At 45.3% G+C, this 18,270-nt stretch overlaps 1 protein-coding gene and 1 long non-coding RNA gene across 3 annotated transcripts; both read right to left on the bottom strand.

The window, feature by feature from the left end:
• Window positions 1-656: 656 nt before the first annotated feature.
• On the bottom strand, window positions 657-13,805 carry LOC118371256 (eukaryotic translation initiation factor 3 subunit J-A-like). Of its 2 annotated transcripts, XM_035756633.2 has the most exons (8): window positions 13,647-13,805; window positions 13,428-13,525; window positions 4,307-4,361; window positions 4,116-4,210; window positions 3,092-3,356; window positions 1,787-1,948; window positions 1,566-1,639; window positions 657-1,301 (listed from the first exon to the last, which is right to left on the bottom strand). In XM_035756633.2, the coding sequence occupies exons 1-8, from the start codon at window positions 13,666-13,668 to the stop codon at window positions 1,167-1,169; spliced, it is 906 nt and encodes a 301-aa protein (XP_035612526.1). In that variant the 5' UTR covers window positions 13,669-13,805; the 3' UTR covers window positions 657-1,166. The 2 variants fall into 2 exon arrangements, with proteins under 2 accessions (XP_035612526.1, XP_035612527.1); XM_035756634.2 differs by lacking the exons at window positions 13,428-13,525; window positions 13,647-13,805 and adding an exon at window positions 4,606-4,749.
• Window positions 10,549-11,790, bottom strand: LOC127912108 (uncharacterized). Its single transcript, XR_008080773.1, has 3 exons — window positions 11,578-11,790; window positions 11,438-11,507; window positions 10,549-10,884 (listed from the first exon to the last, which is right to left on the bottom strand). It is a non-coding gene; the product is annotated as an uncharacterized LOC127912108 (long non-coding RNA).
• Window positions 13,806-18,270: the final 4,465 nt, after the last annotated feature.

Raw genomic sequence — 18,270 nt, forward strand, 5'->3', positions numbered from 1 at the left:
GGTGTTGAACGCTGAGCTGTAGCCAATGAATATCATTCTCACATAAGTATTCCTTTTGTCCAGGTGGGAAAGGGCAGTGTGGAGTGCAATAGAGATTGTATCATCTGTGGATCTGTTTGGGCGGTATGCAAATTGGAGTGGGTCTAAGGTTTCTGGGATAATGGTGTTGATGTGAGAAAGTCAAGGGGTCTGAATACTTTCCGAATGCACTGTAAGTACGCAAACATATTCCTGAGTGTGTACCCAACATTTTCATAGCAATGTGGCTTTTCTCAAGTGATTTTATGCTCCAGGTCTTATTTGGACATTTTCTCCTGCAAATACTATTGTTGCATTTACACAGGCAGCCCAATTCTGATGTTTTCCCACCAAATTGGTCTTTTGACCAATCACATCAGATATTTTCACATCAAATCTGTTGATTGCTCAAAAGACCAATTAGTTCAAACAAATATCAGAATTGGGCTGACGGTGTAAACGCAGTCGATGTGATCTCTACTCAAGGATAAATACAGTGGAATATGGGATAAGCAAACTGACATTTGAAGACCTACATTTTTCACAATAAAAAAAAAATGTAGCTCATATTATGGAACGCCAGTAGCCATTAAAATACATATAATATTGAATGATACTGGAGACAAATATAGTCAATCTCATTTGCATAGAATAACACATTTATTTTCCTTCTACTTTCAGTCGTCAAACAGTAACAATTCATTTTGTTGACACGTTTATTTTAAAAGATAAAATTTAAATTCATTGTAGATTTGGAAAAAACGAAGTATGCTGGTAAAAACATGTTGGAACTCAGAACATTCTTACAGTGAAGAGAACTCAAGGATCAGTTTCTTGTCTTTATTGATCAGTTTCGAGGAATCGTTGAAGGAATCCTAACGAGGAGAAAAAAAAAACATATCGAGATCAGATGTTCGTGTTCTTCGTCAAACCAGTCAACACTTCTTTCAGAATCTTCTTTGTGTGCAGCGGGCGACACAAGGGTGGTTTTCATTGGATGGCTTTGGGCAGCAGAATAGATCATAGGTCATGCTCCGAGGTGGATGAATCGAGCAGAGCTGAGAGGGAATGGGAAGGACAGTGGATGTCCCCAATATAAGGGCACTACTTGAACAGGTCGCCGTTTGAGACTCAGCAGTCGGTTGGTGTCACATGAAGTCCTCGTAGTCTTGTGCGTAACCTCCATCGAACTCTCCGTAGTCCGCTAGGTCATCCTTCATCTTGGCCTTCATCCCTCCGGCAGCAACCACACCTTTCTTTTTCTTCTTTCCTTTATTCAGCTGCTGTTGGAAATGAAGAGGGGATGATTAGCATTGACTTATATCACAGGACTACAAATTGAATGAGGGTCGTGTTCATTAGGGCAAGCAATAGAAAACGTTACAAAACATTTTGCAATGGAGAAGAAAATCAAAAATAAATTAGTAGTAGCTCTTTCACTGTTCCAGTCCGTTTTCTTCTGTTTGATGCCTAATGAACAGGACCCGGATAAGACTGATTACAAGCCAAAAAAGTGTACTTTTCTATCATTTAAAAAGACCACCTACCTTTTCCTGTTTCTGTTTCTCACTTAGTAATACTGTCAGGGAGTTGCTGACCTTTTTTAGGTCTTCTACCTCCACTGTAACACAAGAGGTGCACAGTTAAAAAAAATAAAAAATCATATAATACAGTACCCACTGAGTTGATATGATTTGACTAATAACATTGGTTAATTTCTAAATGTATATTATTACAATTTACAATGGATTATTAAACAAATACTCACATGAGAGACAGAGGTCTCGAAACAAGGACTCTAGGAAACCGGAATAGTGTATGGAACTCTCAAACGGTGTTATCTTGTCTTTTAGCAACTTTTCAAAATCTGTAAAGTCATCTTTAGAAGAGGGGCTTACAGCGTCAATTCCTTTTACATTGTTGACGACACCTGATTTGAGAAGAAAAATAATAATATTTCAGTACTATGATATTAAATGTTTCCACTGACAACTTGTGTTGTAAATGTAATGTAAAAAAAAAAAAAAAAAACTTTATACTTCTAGCAAAATGGCTGGTTTTAATCACAGAATCTCTGTAAAGCTTTTTATGGATCTGGAATGTGTAACCTGTCAACTGTAAAATGTTTATAATACATACAGTGTCTTCAGAAAGTATTCACACCCCTCGACTTTTCCCATATTTTGTTGTGTTGCAGCAAGAATTTAAAACAGGTACCTCCATGTCAAAGTGAAATTATGTTTTTCCAAAATGTTTACAAATATTTATTACACTTTGGATGGTGTGTCACTACAAATATACAGGTATCCTTCCTAACTCAGTTGCCAGAGAGGAAGGAAATTCGGGGATTTCACCATGAGGCAAATGGTGACTTTAAAACAGTTAGAGTTTAATGGCTGTGATAGGAGAAAACTGAGGATGGATCAACAACATTGTAGTTACCCCACAATACCAACCTAATTGACAGAGTGAAAAGAAGGAAGCCTGTACAGAATAAAAATATTCCTAAACATGTATCCTGTTTGCAACAAGGCACTAAAGTAATCATGCAAAAAATTGTCAAAGCAATGAACTTTTGTTCTGAACACAGTCTTATGTATGGGGCAAATCCAATACAACACGCTTTAAAAAATGGAGTTAAGCACAGGCAAAATCCTAGAGGAAAACAAGGTTCAATCTGCTTTCCACCAGACACAAGCAATGGTGCAAAAACATATTTGGGACGTGTAACGGAAATGTTTTATTTTATTTTACCTTTATTTAACTCGGCAAGTCAGATAAAAACAAATTCTTATTTTCAATGACGGCCTACTGGGGAACAGTGGGTTAACTGCCTTGTTCAGGGGCGGAACGACATATTTTTACCTTGTCAGCTCGGGGATTTGATATAAACAGACAAACAGGTTTTTATATAAAAGAGACAAGGCCAAACTTTTCCTTTTCCTGTAATACTGGGACCAGTTTCCCAAAGTCATCTTAAGGCTAAATTCATCATTGGAACTATAGGATCTATGGTTCAAATCATGAACTTAGTCTTAAGATGCTTTTGGGAAACCGGGCCCTGATCTCTTACCAAAAGCATCCTGAGCCAGTAGAAGACCAGTCTCTTCCTGTAGTTTCTCTGCCAGCTCCTCCTCTGGTGTGAGTTCCTTTTTCTCTTCCTGTAGTTTCTCTGCCTGTAGTTTCTCTGCTAGCTCCTCCTCTGGTGTGAGTTCCTTTTTCTCTTCCTGTAGTTTCTCTGCTAGCTCCTCCTCTGGTGTGAGTTCCGTTTTCTCTTCCTGTAGTTTCTCTGCTAGCTCCTCCTCTGGTGTGAGTTCTGTCTCATTAGATTCCTCTAACTACCAAGCAATAAATTAGAAATAGTATACTTTCAAATTCAGCAGACAATGACTTGTCAGTCATGGACACTTTAGGCTATACACAGAGTGTACAAAACATTAAGGACACCTTCCTAACACTAAGTGGCGCACGTCCCTTGGGTGGTGGACGATTCTTGATACACACAGGAAACTGTTGAGCATGAAACAACCAGCAGTGTTGCAGTTCTTGACACAAAACGGTGCTCCTGGTACCTACTACCATACCATGTTCAAAGGCACTTAAATATTTTGTCTTGTCCATTCACCCTCTGAATGGCACACAATCCATGGCTCAATGGTCAAGGCTTAAAAATCCTTCTTTAACCTGTGACATCAATAAGGGATCATAGCTTTCACCTGGATTCACCTGGTCAGTCTATGTCATGGAAAGAGCAGGTGTCCTTAATGTTTTGTATACTCAGTCTATATATACACACACACATTGTGAAGCCCTTCGGGAGGATTTGAGGTTTAATCTGAGTCTGGAAAACAAAACAAAAATAGTCTCTGGGAATACCGGATGTACAGTGTAATAATTTGTACCCAATCCAAATGATAAAGACAATTAAAATCATCAAGGCATCCCAAATTTGCTAATATTTATGGAAGCATAGGTCAAGTTTCTGCTGAATTTTGAGAAGCAAACCAGCAGTCGCAGTAGCTGGATTGGTTACCGTGGCTACTATCATGTAGTCCATAGCAACGACAAGCAGAAATCCCAGTATGCAAGGCACTTACCCTCTTTCTCAACTCTTCTTGTTTTTTTCGTTGTAAACTTTCTTTTTCTTTGATTTTTTCGGCTAATTTCTTCTTTTCTGAACGTTTTGTCTCTGCTACAAAATAAAAGAAAACGGAAAAGAATTTGATTTAATTTGAACTTGTATTAATATAATAGGAACTCACTGGTTCAAGTCATGCGGTTTAAATACCTGCTTTTTTCTCTTCTGCCTTCTTCAATTCCTCCTCTTCATCATCCCAGTTATCCTACAAAGAGAACACAGGGTTATGGGAAAAATGGATGTATGCTTCAGAATGTGGCGTCCAGTCATGGATCTAGCTTTTAGTTACAACCAAAGCCATCACTATTTAGCTTATTCATTGTTCACCATTGGTAAATGCAGTCTGAAACGCAGTCTGAAACGCAGTCTGAAACCGAATGACTGCAAAATCATGTAAAAATGTTTTCCTTACAAACAGGAATGTTGAATAAAATTACATTTGAACTTACTCTTTCGGTTAGTCCTTCCGGATGGTCAATTTTAGACAGAATATCCATAGGAAAGTATTGTTAAACCCAACTTTTTAAGAGTGCTGAAATTCAAACTGAAAGTTAAATGATCAGCAAACACCTGCTGACGTCAGTCTCGTGCACGTGCCTTCGCAAACACACGTGTGTACGAGATGCACACGTAGTAAAACTGAAGTCAGCCGGTGTTTACATGGTTTTGAGCATTGTGACAGTTGATAGAAAATGTCAACTTCAGTAATGATGCTCAAAAAAGTTGGGTAAACAAATACTGCAGTGGTTAAGGGTGCTGTACTGCAGCGCCAGCTGTGCCACCAGAGACTCTGGGTTCGCGCCCAGGCTCTGTCGCAACCGGGAGGTCCGTGGGGCGACGCACAATTGGCCTAGCGTTGTCCGGGTTAGGGAGGGTTTGGCCGGTAGGGATATCCTTGTCTCATCGCGCACCAGCGACTCCTGTGGTGCTTGTAACCAGCGACAACCTTCTGGCTTGTAACTAACATTTACACGATTTTGCAGTCATTCCTTTTAGGAACTCATTTTGTTATTGATTAAATCAGACTGATATGCTAGCACCATTTGGGCTATCTACTGAAGTTAACCAGTACAGTAAATCAAAATTCACAAGGCACTCGCACATACGGGTTCCTTCTCTTTTTTCTTACCAGTACACTGATCTACCTACCTCATCCCCATTTTGTTTCTATTTACTTTTCTGCTCTTTTGCACACAAGTATCACTACTTGCACATCATCATCTGCTCATTTATCACTCCGGTGTTAATCTGCTAAACTGTAATTACTCCGCTACTATGGCCTGTTTACACCATTTGCACATACTGTACACTTAGTTTTTTTCCCTATTGTTTCATTGACTGTAAACTTGTTTATTCCATTCTCTGTTGTTGTTTGTGTCTCACTGCTTTGCTTTATCTTTGCCAGGCAGCAGGGTAGCCTAGTGGTTAGAGCGTTGGAGTAGTAACCGGAAGGTTGCAAGTTCAAATCCCGAGCTGACAAGGTACAAATCTGTCGTTCTGCAGTTAACCCACTGTTCCTAGGCCGTCATTGAAAATAAGAATTTGTTCTAAACTGACTTGCCTAGTTAAATAAAGGTTTAAAAAAAAAAATGTAAATGAGAACTTTTTCTCAACTTGCCTACTTGGTGAAATAAAGAAAACTTGAACCTCAGTAAAAGGTGTCACATACGGTGCTTATTCCTGACAGCTAAATTACATAACTAGATAGCTTCTAAACTAGAAATAGAATGACAGACAGATGTAGCTAATCATTAGCAGGCCAATAGTGCATAGCTGTCGAGTAACGGTAGCCAACGGACTCATCAAGACCATCCTTGCCAGCTGTCATCCTAGGGTGGCTAGCTAGTTAACGCTGTCACAAGTAGAGCAACATCGTTAGTAAAGTCAGCGGGCCTGTCATGCCAAATAGAGTCCCCCCCCTATTGGCACAGATAGAACAATGAGACATAGACACGGTTTTAGTGGGTTATTAACATGTGATGTCTGTGGTATTCATATATTAGTGGATGACGGGTCGAGGTCACACCGGTCATTTATTAGTGGATGACGGGTCGAGGTCACACCGGTCATTTATTAGTGGATGACGGGTCGAGGTCACACCAGTCATTTATTAGTGGATGACGGGTCGAGGTCACACCAGTCATTTATTAGTGGATGACGGGTCGAGGTCACACCGGTCATATATTAGTGGATGACGGGTCGAGGTCACACCAGTCATTTATTAGTGGACGACAGGTCGAGGTCACACCGGTCATTTATTAGTGGATGACGGGTCGAGGTCACACCGGTCATTTATTAGTGGATGACGGGTCGAGGTCACACCAGTCATTTATTAGTGGATGACGGGTCGAGGTCACACCAGTCATTTATTAGTGGATGACGGGTCGAGGTCACACCGGTCATTTATTAGTGGATGACGGGTCGAGGTCACACCGGTCATTTATTAGTGGATGACGGGTCGAGGTCACACCGGTCATTTATTAGTGGATGACGGGTCGAGGTCACACCGGTCATTTATTAGTGGATGACGGGTCGAGGTCACACCAGTCATTTATTAGTGGATGACGGGTCGAGGTCACACCGGTCATTTATTAGTGGATGACGGGTCGAGGTCACACCGGTCATTTATTAGTGGATGACGGGTCGAGGTCACACCGGTCATTTATTAGTGGATGACGGGTCGAGGTCACACCGGTCATTTATTAGTGGATGACGGGTCGAGGTCACACCGGTCATTTATTAGTGGATGACGGGTCGAGGTCACACCGGTCATTTATTAGTGGATGACGGGTCGAGGTCACACCGGTCATTTATTAGTGGATGACGGGTCGAGGTCACACCGGTCATTTATTAGTGGATGACGGGTCGAGGTCACACCAGTCATTTATTAGTGGATGACGGGTCGAGGTCACACCGGTCATTTATTAGTGGATGACGGGTCGAGGTCACACCGGTCATTTATTAGTGGATGACGGGTCGAGGTCACACCAGTCATTTATTAGTGGATGACGGGTCGAGGTCACACCAGTCATTTATTAGTGGATGACGGGTCGAGGTCACACCGGTCATTTATTAGTGGATGACGGGTCGAGGTCACACCGGTCATTTATTAGTGGATGACGGGTCGAGGTCACACCGGTCATTTATTAGTGGATGACGGGTCGAGGTCACACCAGTCATTTATTAGTGGATGACGGGTCGAGGTCACACCGGTCATTTATTAGTGGATGACGGGTCGAGGTCACACCGGTCATATATTAGTGGATGACGGGTCGAGGTCACACCGGTCATTTATTAGTGGATGACGGGTCGAGGTCACACCGGTCATTTATTAGTGGATGACGGGTCGAGGTCACACCGGTCATTTATTAGTGGATGACGGGTCGAGGTCACACCGGTCATTTATTAGTGGATGACGGGTCGAGGTCACACCGGTCATTTATTAGTGGATGACGGGTCGAGGTCACACCGGTCATTTATTAGTGGATGACGGGTCGAGGTCACACCGGTCATTTATTAGTGGATGACGGGTCGAGGTCACACCAGTCATATATTAGTGGATGACGGGTCGAGGTCACACCGGTCATTTATTAGTGGATGACGGGTCGAGGTCACACCGTCATTTATTAGTGGATGACGGGTCGAGGTCACACCAGTCATTTATTAGTGGATGACGGGTCGAGGTCACACCGGTCATTTATTAGTGGATGACGGGTCGAGGTCACACCGGTCATTTATTAGTGGATGACGGGTCGAGGTCACACCGTCATTTATTAGTGGATGACGGGTCGAGGTCACACCGGTCATATATTAGTGGATGATGGGTCGAGGTCACACCGGTCATTTATTAGTGGATGACGGGTCGAGGTCACACCGGTCATTTATTAGTGGATGACGGGTCGAGGTCACACCGGTCATTTATTAGTGGATGACGGGTCGAGGTCACACCAGTCATATATTAGTGGATGACGGGTCGAGGTCACACCGGTCATTTATTAGTGGATGACGGGTCGAGGTCACACCGGTCATTTATTAGTGGATGACGGGTCGAGGTCACACCGGTCATTTATTAGTGGATGACGGGTCGAGGTCACACCAGTCATATATTAGTGGATGACGGGTCGAGGTCACACCGGTCATTTATTAGTGGATGACGGGTCGAGGTCACACCAGTCATTTATTAGTGGATGACGGGTCGAGGTCACACCGGTCATTTATTAGTGGATGACGGGTCGAGGTCACACCGGTCATTTATTAGTGGATGACGGGTCGAGGTCACACCGGTCATTTATTAGTGGATGACGGGTCGAGGTCACACCGGTCATTTATTAGTGGATGACGGGTCGAGGTCACACCAGTCATTTATTAGTGGATGACGGGTCGAGGTCACACCGGTCATATATTAGTGGATGACGGGTCGAGGTCACACCGGTCATTTATTAGTGGATGACGGGTCGAGGTCACACCGGTCATTTATTAGTGGATGACGGGTCGAGGTCACACCAGTCATATATTAGTGGATGACGGGTCGAGGTCACACCGGTCATTTATTAGTGGATGACGGGTTGAGGTCACACCAGTCATATATTAGTGGATGACGGGTCGAGGTCACACCGGTCATTTATTAGTGGATGACGGGTCGAGGTCACACCGGTCATTTATTAGTGGATGACGGGTCGAGGTCACACCGGTCATTTATTAGTGGATGACGGGTCGAGGTCACACCGGTCATTTATTAGTGGATGACGGGTCGAGAACACAGGTCATTTATTAGTGGATGACGGGTCGAGGTCACACCAGTCATATATTAGTGGATGACGGGTCGAGGTCACACCGGTCATTTATTAGTGGATGACGGGTCGAGGTCACACCGGTCATTTATTAGTGGATGACGGGTCGAGGTCACACCGGTCATATATTAGTGGATGACGGGTCGAGGTCACACCGGTCATATATTAGTGGATGACGGGTCGAGGTCACACCGGTCATTTATTAGTGGATGACGGGTCGAGGTCACACCGGTCATATATTAGTGGATGACGGGTCGAGGTCACACCGGTCATATATTAGTGGATGACGGGTCGAGGTCACACCGGTCATTTATTAGTGGATGACGGGTCGAGGTCACACCAGTCATTTATTAGTGGATGACGGGTCGAGGTCACACCAGTCATTTATTATGGACGACAGGTCGAGGTCACACCAGTCATTTATTAGTGGATGACGGGTCGAGGTCACACCGGTCATTTATTATGGACGACGGGTCGAGGTCACACCAGTCATTTATTAGTGGATGACGGGTCGAGGTCACACCAGTCATTTATTATGGACGACGGGTCGAGGTCACACCAGTCATTTATTATGGACGACGGGTCGAGGTCACACCGGTCATTTATTAGTGGATGACGGGTCGAGGTCACACCAGTCATATATTATGGATGACGGGTCGAGGTCACACCGGTCATTTATTAGTGGACGACAGGTCGAGGTCACACAAGTCATTTATTATGGACGACAGGTCGAGGTCACACCGGTCTGAGACACCTACCGTATCCCTTCCCCAGACCTGGGTCCCCATGATGTCCTCTAGGGGTTCTGCCATGCTCTGAGACACCGACCGTATCCCTTCCCCAGACCTGGGTCCCCATGATGTCCTCTAGGGGTTCTGCCATGCTCTGAGACCACTACCTTCCCCAGACCTGGGTCCCCATGATGTCCTCTAGGGGTTCTGCCATGCTCTGAGACACCTACCTTCCCCAGACCTGGGTCCCCATGATGTCCTCTAGGGGTTCTGCCATGCTCTGAGACACCGACCGTATCCCTTCCCCAGACCTGGGTCCCCATGATGTCCTCTAGGGGTTCTGTCATGCTCTGAGACACCTACTGTATCCCTTTCCCAGACCTGGGTCCCCATGATGTCCTCTAGGGATTCTGTCATGCTCTGAGACACCTACCGTATCCCTTCCCCAGACCTGGGTCCCCATGATGTCCTCTAGGGGTTCTGTCATGCTCTGAGACACCTACTGTATCCCTTCCCCAGACCTGGGTCCCCATGATGTCCTCTAGGGGTTCTGCCATGCTCTGAGGCACCGACCGTATCCCTTCCCCAGACCTGGGTCCCCATGATGTCCTCTAGGGGTTCTGCCATGGTCTGAGACCACTACCTTCCCCAGACCTGGGTCCCCATGATGTCCTCTAGGGGTTCTGCCATGCTCTGAGACACCTACCTTCCCCAGACCTGGGTCCCCATGATGTCCTCTAGGGGTTCTGCCATGCTCTGAGACACCGACCGTATCCCTTCCCCAGACCTGGGTCCCCATGATGTCCTCTAGGGGTTCTGCCATGCTCTGAGACACCTACCGTATTCCTTCCCCAGACCTGGGTCCCCATGATGTCCTCTAGGGGTTCTGTCATGCTCTGAGACACCTACTGTATCCCTTTCCCAGACCTGGGTCCCCATGATGTCCTCTAGGGGTTCTGTCATGCTCTGAGACACCTACCGTATCCCTTCCCCAGACCTGGGTCCCCATGATGTCCTCTAGGGGTTCTGTCATGCTCTGAGACACCTACCGTATCCCTTCCCCAGACCTGGGTCCCCATGATGTCCTCTAGGGGTTCTGTCATGCTCTGAGACACCTACCGTATCCCTTCCCCAGACCTGGGTCCCCATGATGTCCTCTAGGGGTTCTGTCATGCTCTGAGACACCTACCGTATCCCTTCCCCAGACCTGGGTCCCCATGATGTCCTCTAGGGGTTCTGCCATGCTCTGAGACACCGACCATATCCCTTCCCCAGACCTGGGTCCCCATGATGTCCTCTAGGGGTTCTGCCATGCTCTGAGACACCGACCATATCCCTTCCCCAGACCTGGGTCCCCATGATGTCCTCTAGGGGTTCTGCCATGCTCTGAGGCACCGACCGTATCCCTTCCCCAGACCTGGGTCCCCATGATGTCCTCTAGGGGTTCTGTCATGCTCTGAGACACCTACCTTCCCCAGACCTGGGTCCCCATGATGTCCTCTAGGGGTTCTGCCATGCTCTGAGACACCGACCGTATCCCTTCCCCAGACCTGGGTCCCCATGATGTCCTCTAGGGGTTCTGTCATGCTCTGAGACACCTACCGTATCCCTTCCCCAGACCTGGGTCCCCATGATGTCCTCTAGGGGTTCTGTCATGCTCTGAGACACCGACCGTATCCCTTCCCCAGACCTGGGTCCCCATGATGTCCTCTAGGGGTTCTGTCATGCTCTGAGACACCTACCGTATCCCTTTCCCAGACCTGGGTCCCCATGATGTCCTCTAGGGGTTCTGTCATGCTCTGAGACACCTACCGTATCCCTTCCCCAGACCTGGGTCCCCATGATGTCCTCTAGGGGTTCTGTCATGCTCTGAGACACCTACTGTATCCCTTCCCCAGACCTGGGTCCCCATGATGTCCTCTAGGGGTTCTGTCATGCTCTGAGACACCTACCGTATCCCTTCCCCAGACCTGGGTCCCCATGATGTCCTCTAGGGGTTCTGTCATGCTCTGAGACACCTACCGTATCCCTTCCCCAGACCTGGGTCCCCATGATGTCCTCTAGGGGTTCTGTCATGCTCTGAGACACCTACCGTATCCCTTCCCCAGACCTGGGTCCCCATGATGTCCTCTAGGGGTTCTGCCATGCTCTGAGGCACCGACCGTATCCCTTCCCCAGACCTGGGTCCCCATGATGTCCTCTAGGGGTTCTGCCATGCTCTGAGGCACCGACCGTATCCCTTCCCCAGACCTGGGTCCCCATGATGTCCTCTAGGGGTTCTGCCATGCTCTGAGACACCTACCTTCCCCAGACCAGGGTCCCCATGATGTCCTCTAGGGGTTCTGCCATGCTCTGAGACACCGACCGTATCCCTTCCCCAGACCTGGGTCCCCATGATGTCCTCTAGGGGTTCTGCCATGCTCTGAGACAACCTACCTTCCCCAGACCTGGGTCCCCATGATGTCCTCCATGATCAACCACCCTCCAAGATCCCACTTTTCATTACAATTACCTACAGCTACTGTTAATGTCATGTTGTAGAATGTAATCTGCTAAGGGACCTGAGCTCGACATATCATCCTGGACACAGTGAGATGCACTACATACACTAGCACTGTAAACACGCCAAGAGGGAAGAGAACAGCTGTGCCTGGACTACAATCTCCCTCTTCAAGTCCACCTCCTGAGACCGGCTGCCTGTCGAGGGAAAGTGACCGGCAGAACAACCTGTAGCATCCACCTCTCCTCCGTCCCACACACCAGAACTGAGATAAAACCCATGCCCTACTTCTGCCAAGACCACCCCCCCCCAATCATATTATGCACATGTCATTCATACTTCTGTTTTTTCAACTAAATAGAATTGTATTGTTTGTGTTGATGTTAGCCTCTACTTATTTAGTTCAGTCTATAGCTGTATAATGGTATTGCATTGTTTGTGTTGATGTTAGCCTCTACTTATTTAGTTCAGTCTATAGCTGTATAATGGTATTGTATTGTTTGTGTTGATGTTAGCCTCTACTTATTTAGTTCAGTCTATAGCTGTATAATGGTATTGTATTGTTGTTCTTTGCTATTTTGAAAGTACCGTTTACCTTTAATGTTGTTGAAATGTTAAGGTACCCAAAAGTAGTTCAAAGTAATGTTTTCATTAAATAAGCTTTGTTTACATTGTAGGGATGAAAATAAAGTCATTTTGGCTGTAACGCTCTCCAAAATTCAACACATTAGCTCAGGCCTGGGCAAGTCCAGTCCTCCGGCCTGATTGGCTTCACCCCCCCCTAGCAAACACACCTGATTTAAACTAATTGCATTTTTTAAACTAAAGATCATGATTAGCTAATTATTGGAGTTAGGTGTGTTAGCTGGGGCTGGCGCAAAAGTGTGACACCAATCTGGCCCCACCCTAGAGGACTGGAGTTGCCCAGGCCTGGATTCGCTCATCACGCCGTTGATATAGCAACGGAAGCGAATAGCTTCTCGAATGTCATTGTGACGCAGGGGGGGAACACTATTTGGCATGACAGGCCGAATATTCTGGACACTTTTTCCGAGTCTGTCCTACTCCTGACTTGTCACTTTAGGCTAACTTTGGTTAGATAGCCTCTGTTATGTAGTTAACACTACTATCATCATATGTACTGATCTAGTTTAGGATGCGAAGAGGATGCTTAGATTATTAGATTAGATGCTCTTGAAATCAACTACGGTGTATGTGGTTGCTAGCTAACGTTAGCCTGCTATCGTTACCTTGATATCCTCATCCTCATCCTCGCCTTCCCATTTGTCTGCCACAACAGCCTTCTTGGCCCCGATTGCGGGCTCGTCCGGATCGAAAGTGTCAGCATCTAAGACAACACAAATACACATGTTACAAATGTCAACTAGCATCTCTTGTATTTCTAATTGGCAATGTGTCGGTAAACTTGGAGAATGATCCATTCCCACACAAGTGGATTGGATTCTTACCCCATGAATCTCCCTCCGCCATATTTGCCTGTGTATCTGATCAGAACTAATTCCGTGGGTGTACAATCGGTAACTGGCTCTTTGGTTCCGAGAGAGAATGATGCACACACCGACGTGCGCTGTCATGCTCCCATTACTATTCTTCAGTCATTGCTTTCCCATATTTAGTAGCATCATTCGTTCAAGCCAAAACATAATGTCAGTTATATCATTTCAGAATATCCATTAAAATAGTAATTTTTAGACCATTGAATATAGATGTCACCAATTAGCAGTGGTGTAAAGTACTTACGTAAAAATACTTTAAAGTACTACTTAAATAGTGTTTTGGGGTATCTGTACTTTACTATTTATATTTTTTGACAACTTTTATTTTTACTTCACCACATTCCTAAAGAAAATTGTGTAATTTTTACTCCATACATTTTCCCTGACACAAAAATTCTGGTTACATTTTGACAGGAAAATGGTCCAATTCACACACTTATCAAGAGAACATCCCTGGTCATCCCTACTGCCTCTGATCTGACGGACTCACGAAACACGTGCTTTGTTTTTAAATGATGTCTGAGTGTTGGAGTGTGACCCTGGCTATCCATAAATATATAAAAATACAAGGTAATTGTGCCTTCTGGTTTGCTTAATATAAGGATTTTTTAAAATTATTCACACGTTTACTTTTGATACTTATGTATATTTAAAACGAAATACTTTTCAACTTTTACTCAAGTAGTATTTTACTGGGTGACTTTCACTTTTAGTTGAGTCATTTTCTATTAAGGCACCTTTACTTTTACTCAAGTATGAGATCTGAGTACTTTTTCTGCCACTGCAAGTGAGGATGCTTGTAGTTTGTTCAGTTCAGTGTTTTGAATAGCAGGATAATGTAGTAGGCTACACATTACCGGTTGGAATGGCCAAGTTCATTTAAATTGTATGGTGTGCAGTGATGTAAAAATACATTAAGGTACCACTTAATTCGTATCTGTTCTTTGCTATTTTTATATTTGACAACATTTACTTCACTACATTCCTAAAGAAAATAATATACTTCTTACTCCATACATTTTCCCTGACACCCAAAAGTACTTGTTATATTTTGAATGCTTAGCAGGACAGGAAAATGGTTCAATTCACACATTTATCAAGAGAACATCCCTGGTCATCTCTACTGCCTCTGATCTGGAGGACTCACTAAACAGAGAACATCCCTGGTCATCTCTACTGCCTCTGATCTGGAGGACTCACTAAACAGAGAACATCCCTGGTCATCTCTACTGCCTCTGATCTGGAGGACTCACTAAACAGAGAACATCCCTGGTCATCTCTACTGCCTCCGATCTGGAGGACTCACTAAACAGAGAACATCCCTGGTCATCTCTACTGCCTCTGATCTGGCAGACTCACTAAACAAAGAACATCCCTGGTCATCTCTACTGCCTCTGATCTGGAGGACTCACTAAACAGAGAACATCCCTGGTCATCTCTACTGCCTCTGATCTGGAGGACTCACTAAACAGAGAACATCCCTGGTCATCTCTACTGCCTCCGATCTGGAGGACTCACTAAACAGAGAACATCCCTGGTCATCTCTACTGCCTCTGATCTGGCAGACTCACTAAACAAAGAACATCCCTGGTCATCTCTACTGCCTCTGATCTGGAGGACTCACTAAACAGAGAACATCCCTGGTCATCTCTACTGCCTCTGATCTGGAGGACTCACTAAACAGAGAACATCCCTGGTCATCTCTACTGCCTCTGATCTGCTCACTAAACAGAGAACATCCCTGGTGATCTCTACTGCCTCTGATCTGGAGGACTCACTAAACAGAGAACATCCCTGGTCATCTCTACTGCCTCCGATCTGGAGGACTCACTAAACAGAGAACATCCCTGGTCATCTCTACTGCCTCCGATCTGGAGGACTCACTAAACAGAGAACATCCCTGGTCATCTCTACTGCCTCTGATCTGGAGGACTCACTAAACAGAGAACATCCCTGGTCATCTCTACTGCCTCTGATCTGGAGGACTCACTAAACAGAGAACACCCCTGGTCATCTCTACTGCCTCTGATCTGGAGGACTCACTAAACAGAGAACATCCCTGGTCATCTCTACTGCCTCTGATCTGGAGGACTCACTAAACAGAGAACATCCCTGGTCATCTCTACTGCCTCCGATCTGGAGGACTCACTAAACAGAACATCCCTGGTCATCTCTACTGCCTCTGATCTGGCAGACTCACTAAACAAAGAACATCCCTGGTCATCTCTACTGCCTCTGATCTGGAGGACTCACTAAACAGAGAACATCCCTGGTCATCTCTACTGCCTCTGATCTGGAGGACTCACTAAACAGAGAACATCCCTGGTCATCTCTACTGCCTCTGATCTGGAGGACTCACTAAACAGAGAACATCCCTGGTGATCTCTACTGCCTCTGATCTGGAGGACTCACTAAACAGAGAACATCCCTGGTCATCTCTACTGCCTCCGATCTGGAGGACTCACTAAACAGAGAACATCCCTGGTCATCTCTACTGCCTCCGATCTGGAGGACTCACTAAACAGAGAACATCCCTGGTCATCTCTACTGCCTCTGATCTGGAGGACTCACTAAACAGAGAACATCCCTGGTCATCTCTACTGCCTCTGATCTGGAGGACTCACTAAACAGAGAACATCCCTGGTCATCTCTACTGCCTCTGATCTGGAGGACTCACTAAACAGAGAACATCCCTGGTCATCTCTACTGCCTCTGATCTGGCGGACTCACTAAACAGAGAACATCCCTGGTCATCTCTACTGCCTCTGATCTGGCGGACTCACTAAACAGAGAACATCCCTGGTCATCTCTACTGCCTCTGATCTGGTGGAGTCAGTAAACAGAGAACATCCCTGGTCATCCCTACTGCCTCCGATCTGGAGGACTCACTAAACAGAGAACATCCCTGGTCATCTCTACTGCCTCTGATCTGGAGGACTCACTAAACAGAGAACATCCCTGGTAATCACTACTGCCTCTGATCTGGCAGACTCACTAAACAGAGAACATCCCTGGTCATCTCTACTGCCTCCGATCTGGAGGACTCACTAAACAGAGAACATCCCTGGTCATCTCTACTGCCTCTGATCTGGAGGACTCACTAAACAGAGAACATCCCTGGTCATCTCTACTGCCTCTGATCTGGAGGACTCACTAAACAGAGATCATCCCTGGTCATCTCTACTGCCTCTGATCTGGCAGACTCACTAAACAGAGAACATCCCTGGTCATCTCTACTGCCTCCGATCTGGAGGACTCACTAAACAGAGAACATCCCTGGTCATCTCTACTGCCTCCGATCTGGAGGACTCACTAAACAGAGAACATCCCTGGTCATCTCTACTGCCTCTGATCTGGCGACTCACTAAACACAAATGCTTCATTTGTAAATTATATCTAAGTGTTGGCTATCCGTAAAAAAAAAAAAGATTTAAAAAAGTAAAAAATATCTGACAATTACTCAAGTAGTATTTCACTGGGAGACTTTTACTTTTACTGGAGTCACTTTCTATTAAGCTTCTCTTTACTTGAGTCATTTTCGATGAATCTATCTTTACTTTTACTCAGATATGACAATTGGATACTTTTCCCACCACTGTTGGTGTGTATGCGTAACCAGTGTGAAATGGCTCGCTAGTTTGTATTTATTATGGATCCCCATTAGCTGCTGCCGAAGCAGCAGCTACTCTTCCTGGGGTCCATCAAAATTAAGGGAATTTATACCATTTTAAAAACATTACAATACAGTCACAGATTTCACAACACATTGTGTGACCTCAGGCCCCTACTACACCACTACCACATATCTACAGTACTAAATCCATGTGTATAGTGCATATGTTATCATGTGTGTGTATACATGTGTCTGTGCCAATGTTTGTTTGATCAGGCCCTACACCCAAACAAGGGCACTGCGTTCATCCACCTCTGGCCTGCTCGCCTCCCTACCACTGAGGAAGTACAGTTCCCGCTCAGCCCAGTCAAAACTGTTCGCTGCTCTGGCTCCCCAATGGTGGAACACACTCCCTCACGACGCCAGGACAGCGGAGTCAATCACCACCTTCCGGAGACACCTGAAACCCCACCTCTTTAAGGAATACCTAGGATAGGATAAAGTAATCCTTCTCACCCCCCCTTAAAATATTTAGATGCACTATTGTAAAGTGGCTGTTCCACTGGATGTCATAAGGTGAATGCACCAATTTGTAAGTCGCTCTGGATAAGAGTGTCTGCTAAATGACTTAAATGTAATGTAATGACTTAAATGTTTGTCTTGCTTCATAGTCCCCGCTGTTCCATCAGGTGTTTTTAAATATATTTTTTAATGTAATTTCACTGCTTGCGTCAGTTACTTGATGTGGAATAGAGTTCCATGTAGTCATGGCTCTCTGTAGTACTGTGTGCCTCCCATAGTCTGTTCTGGACTTGAGGACTGTGAAGAGCTGGTTTGTGGTGTTTCAATCGGTGACGCCACTCTCTCTGACACCTTGCTCTGACACCGAATAAAAATACAAATGCAACAATTTCAATGATTTGACCGTTTCAGTTCATATAAAGGAATTCAGTCAATTCATTA

The sequence above is a fragment of the Oncorhynchus keta genome, chromosome 26 (genome assembly GCF_023373465.1).
Source record: "Oncorhynchus keta strain PuntledgeMale-10-30-2019 chromosome 26, Oket_V2, whole genome shotgun sequence".
Classification (NCBI taxonomy): domain Eukaryota; kingdom Metazoa; phylum Chordata; class Actinopteri; order Salmoniformes; family Salmonidae; genus Oncorhynchus; species Oncorhynchus keta.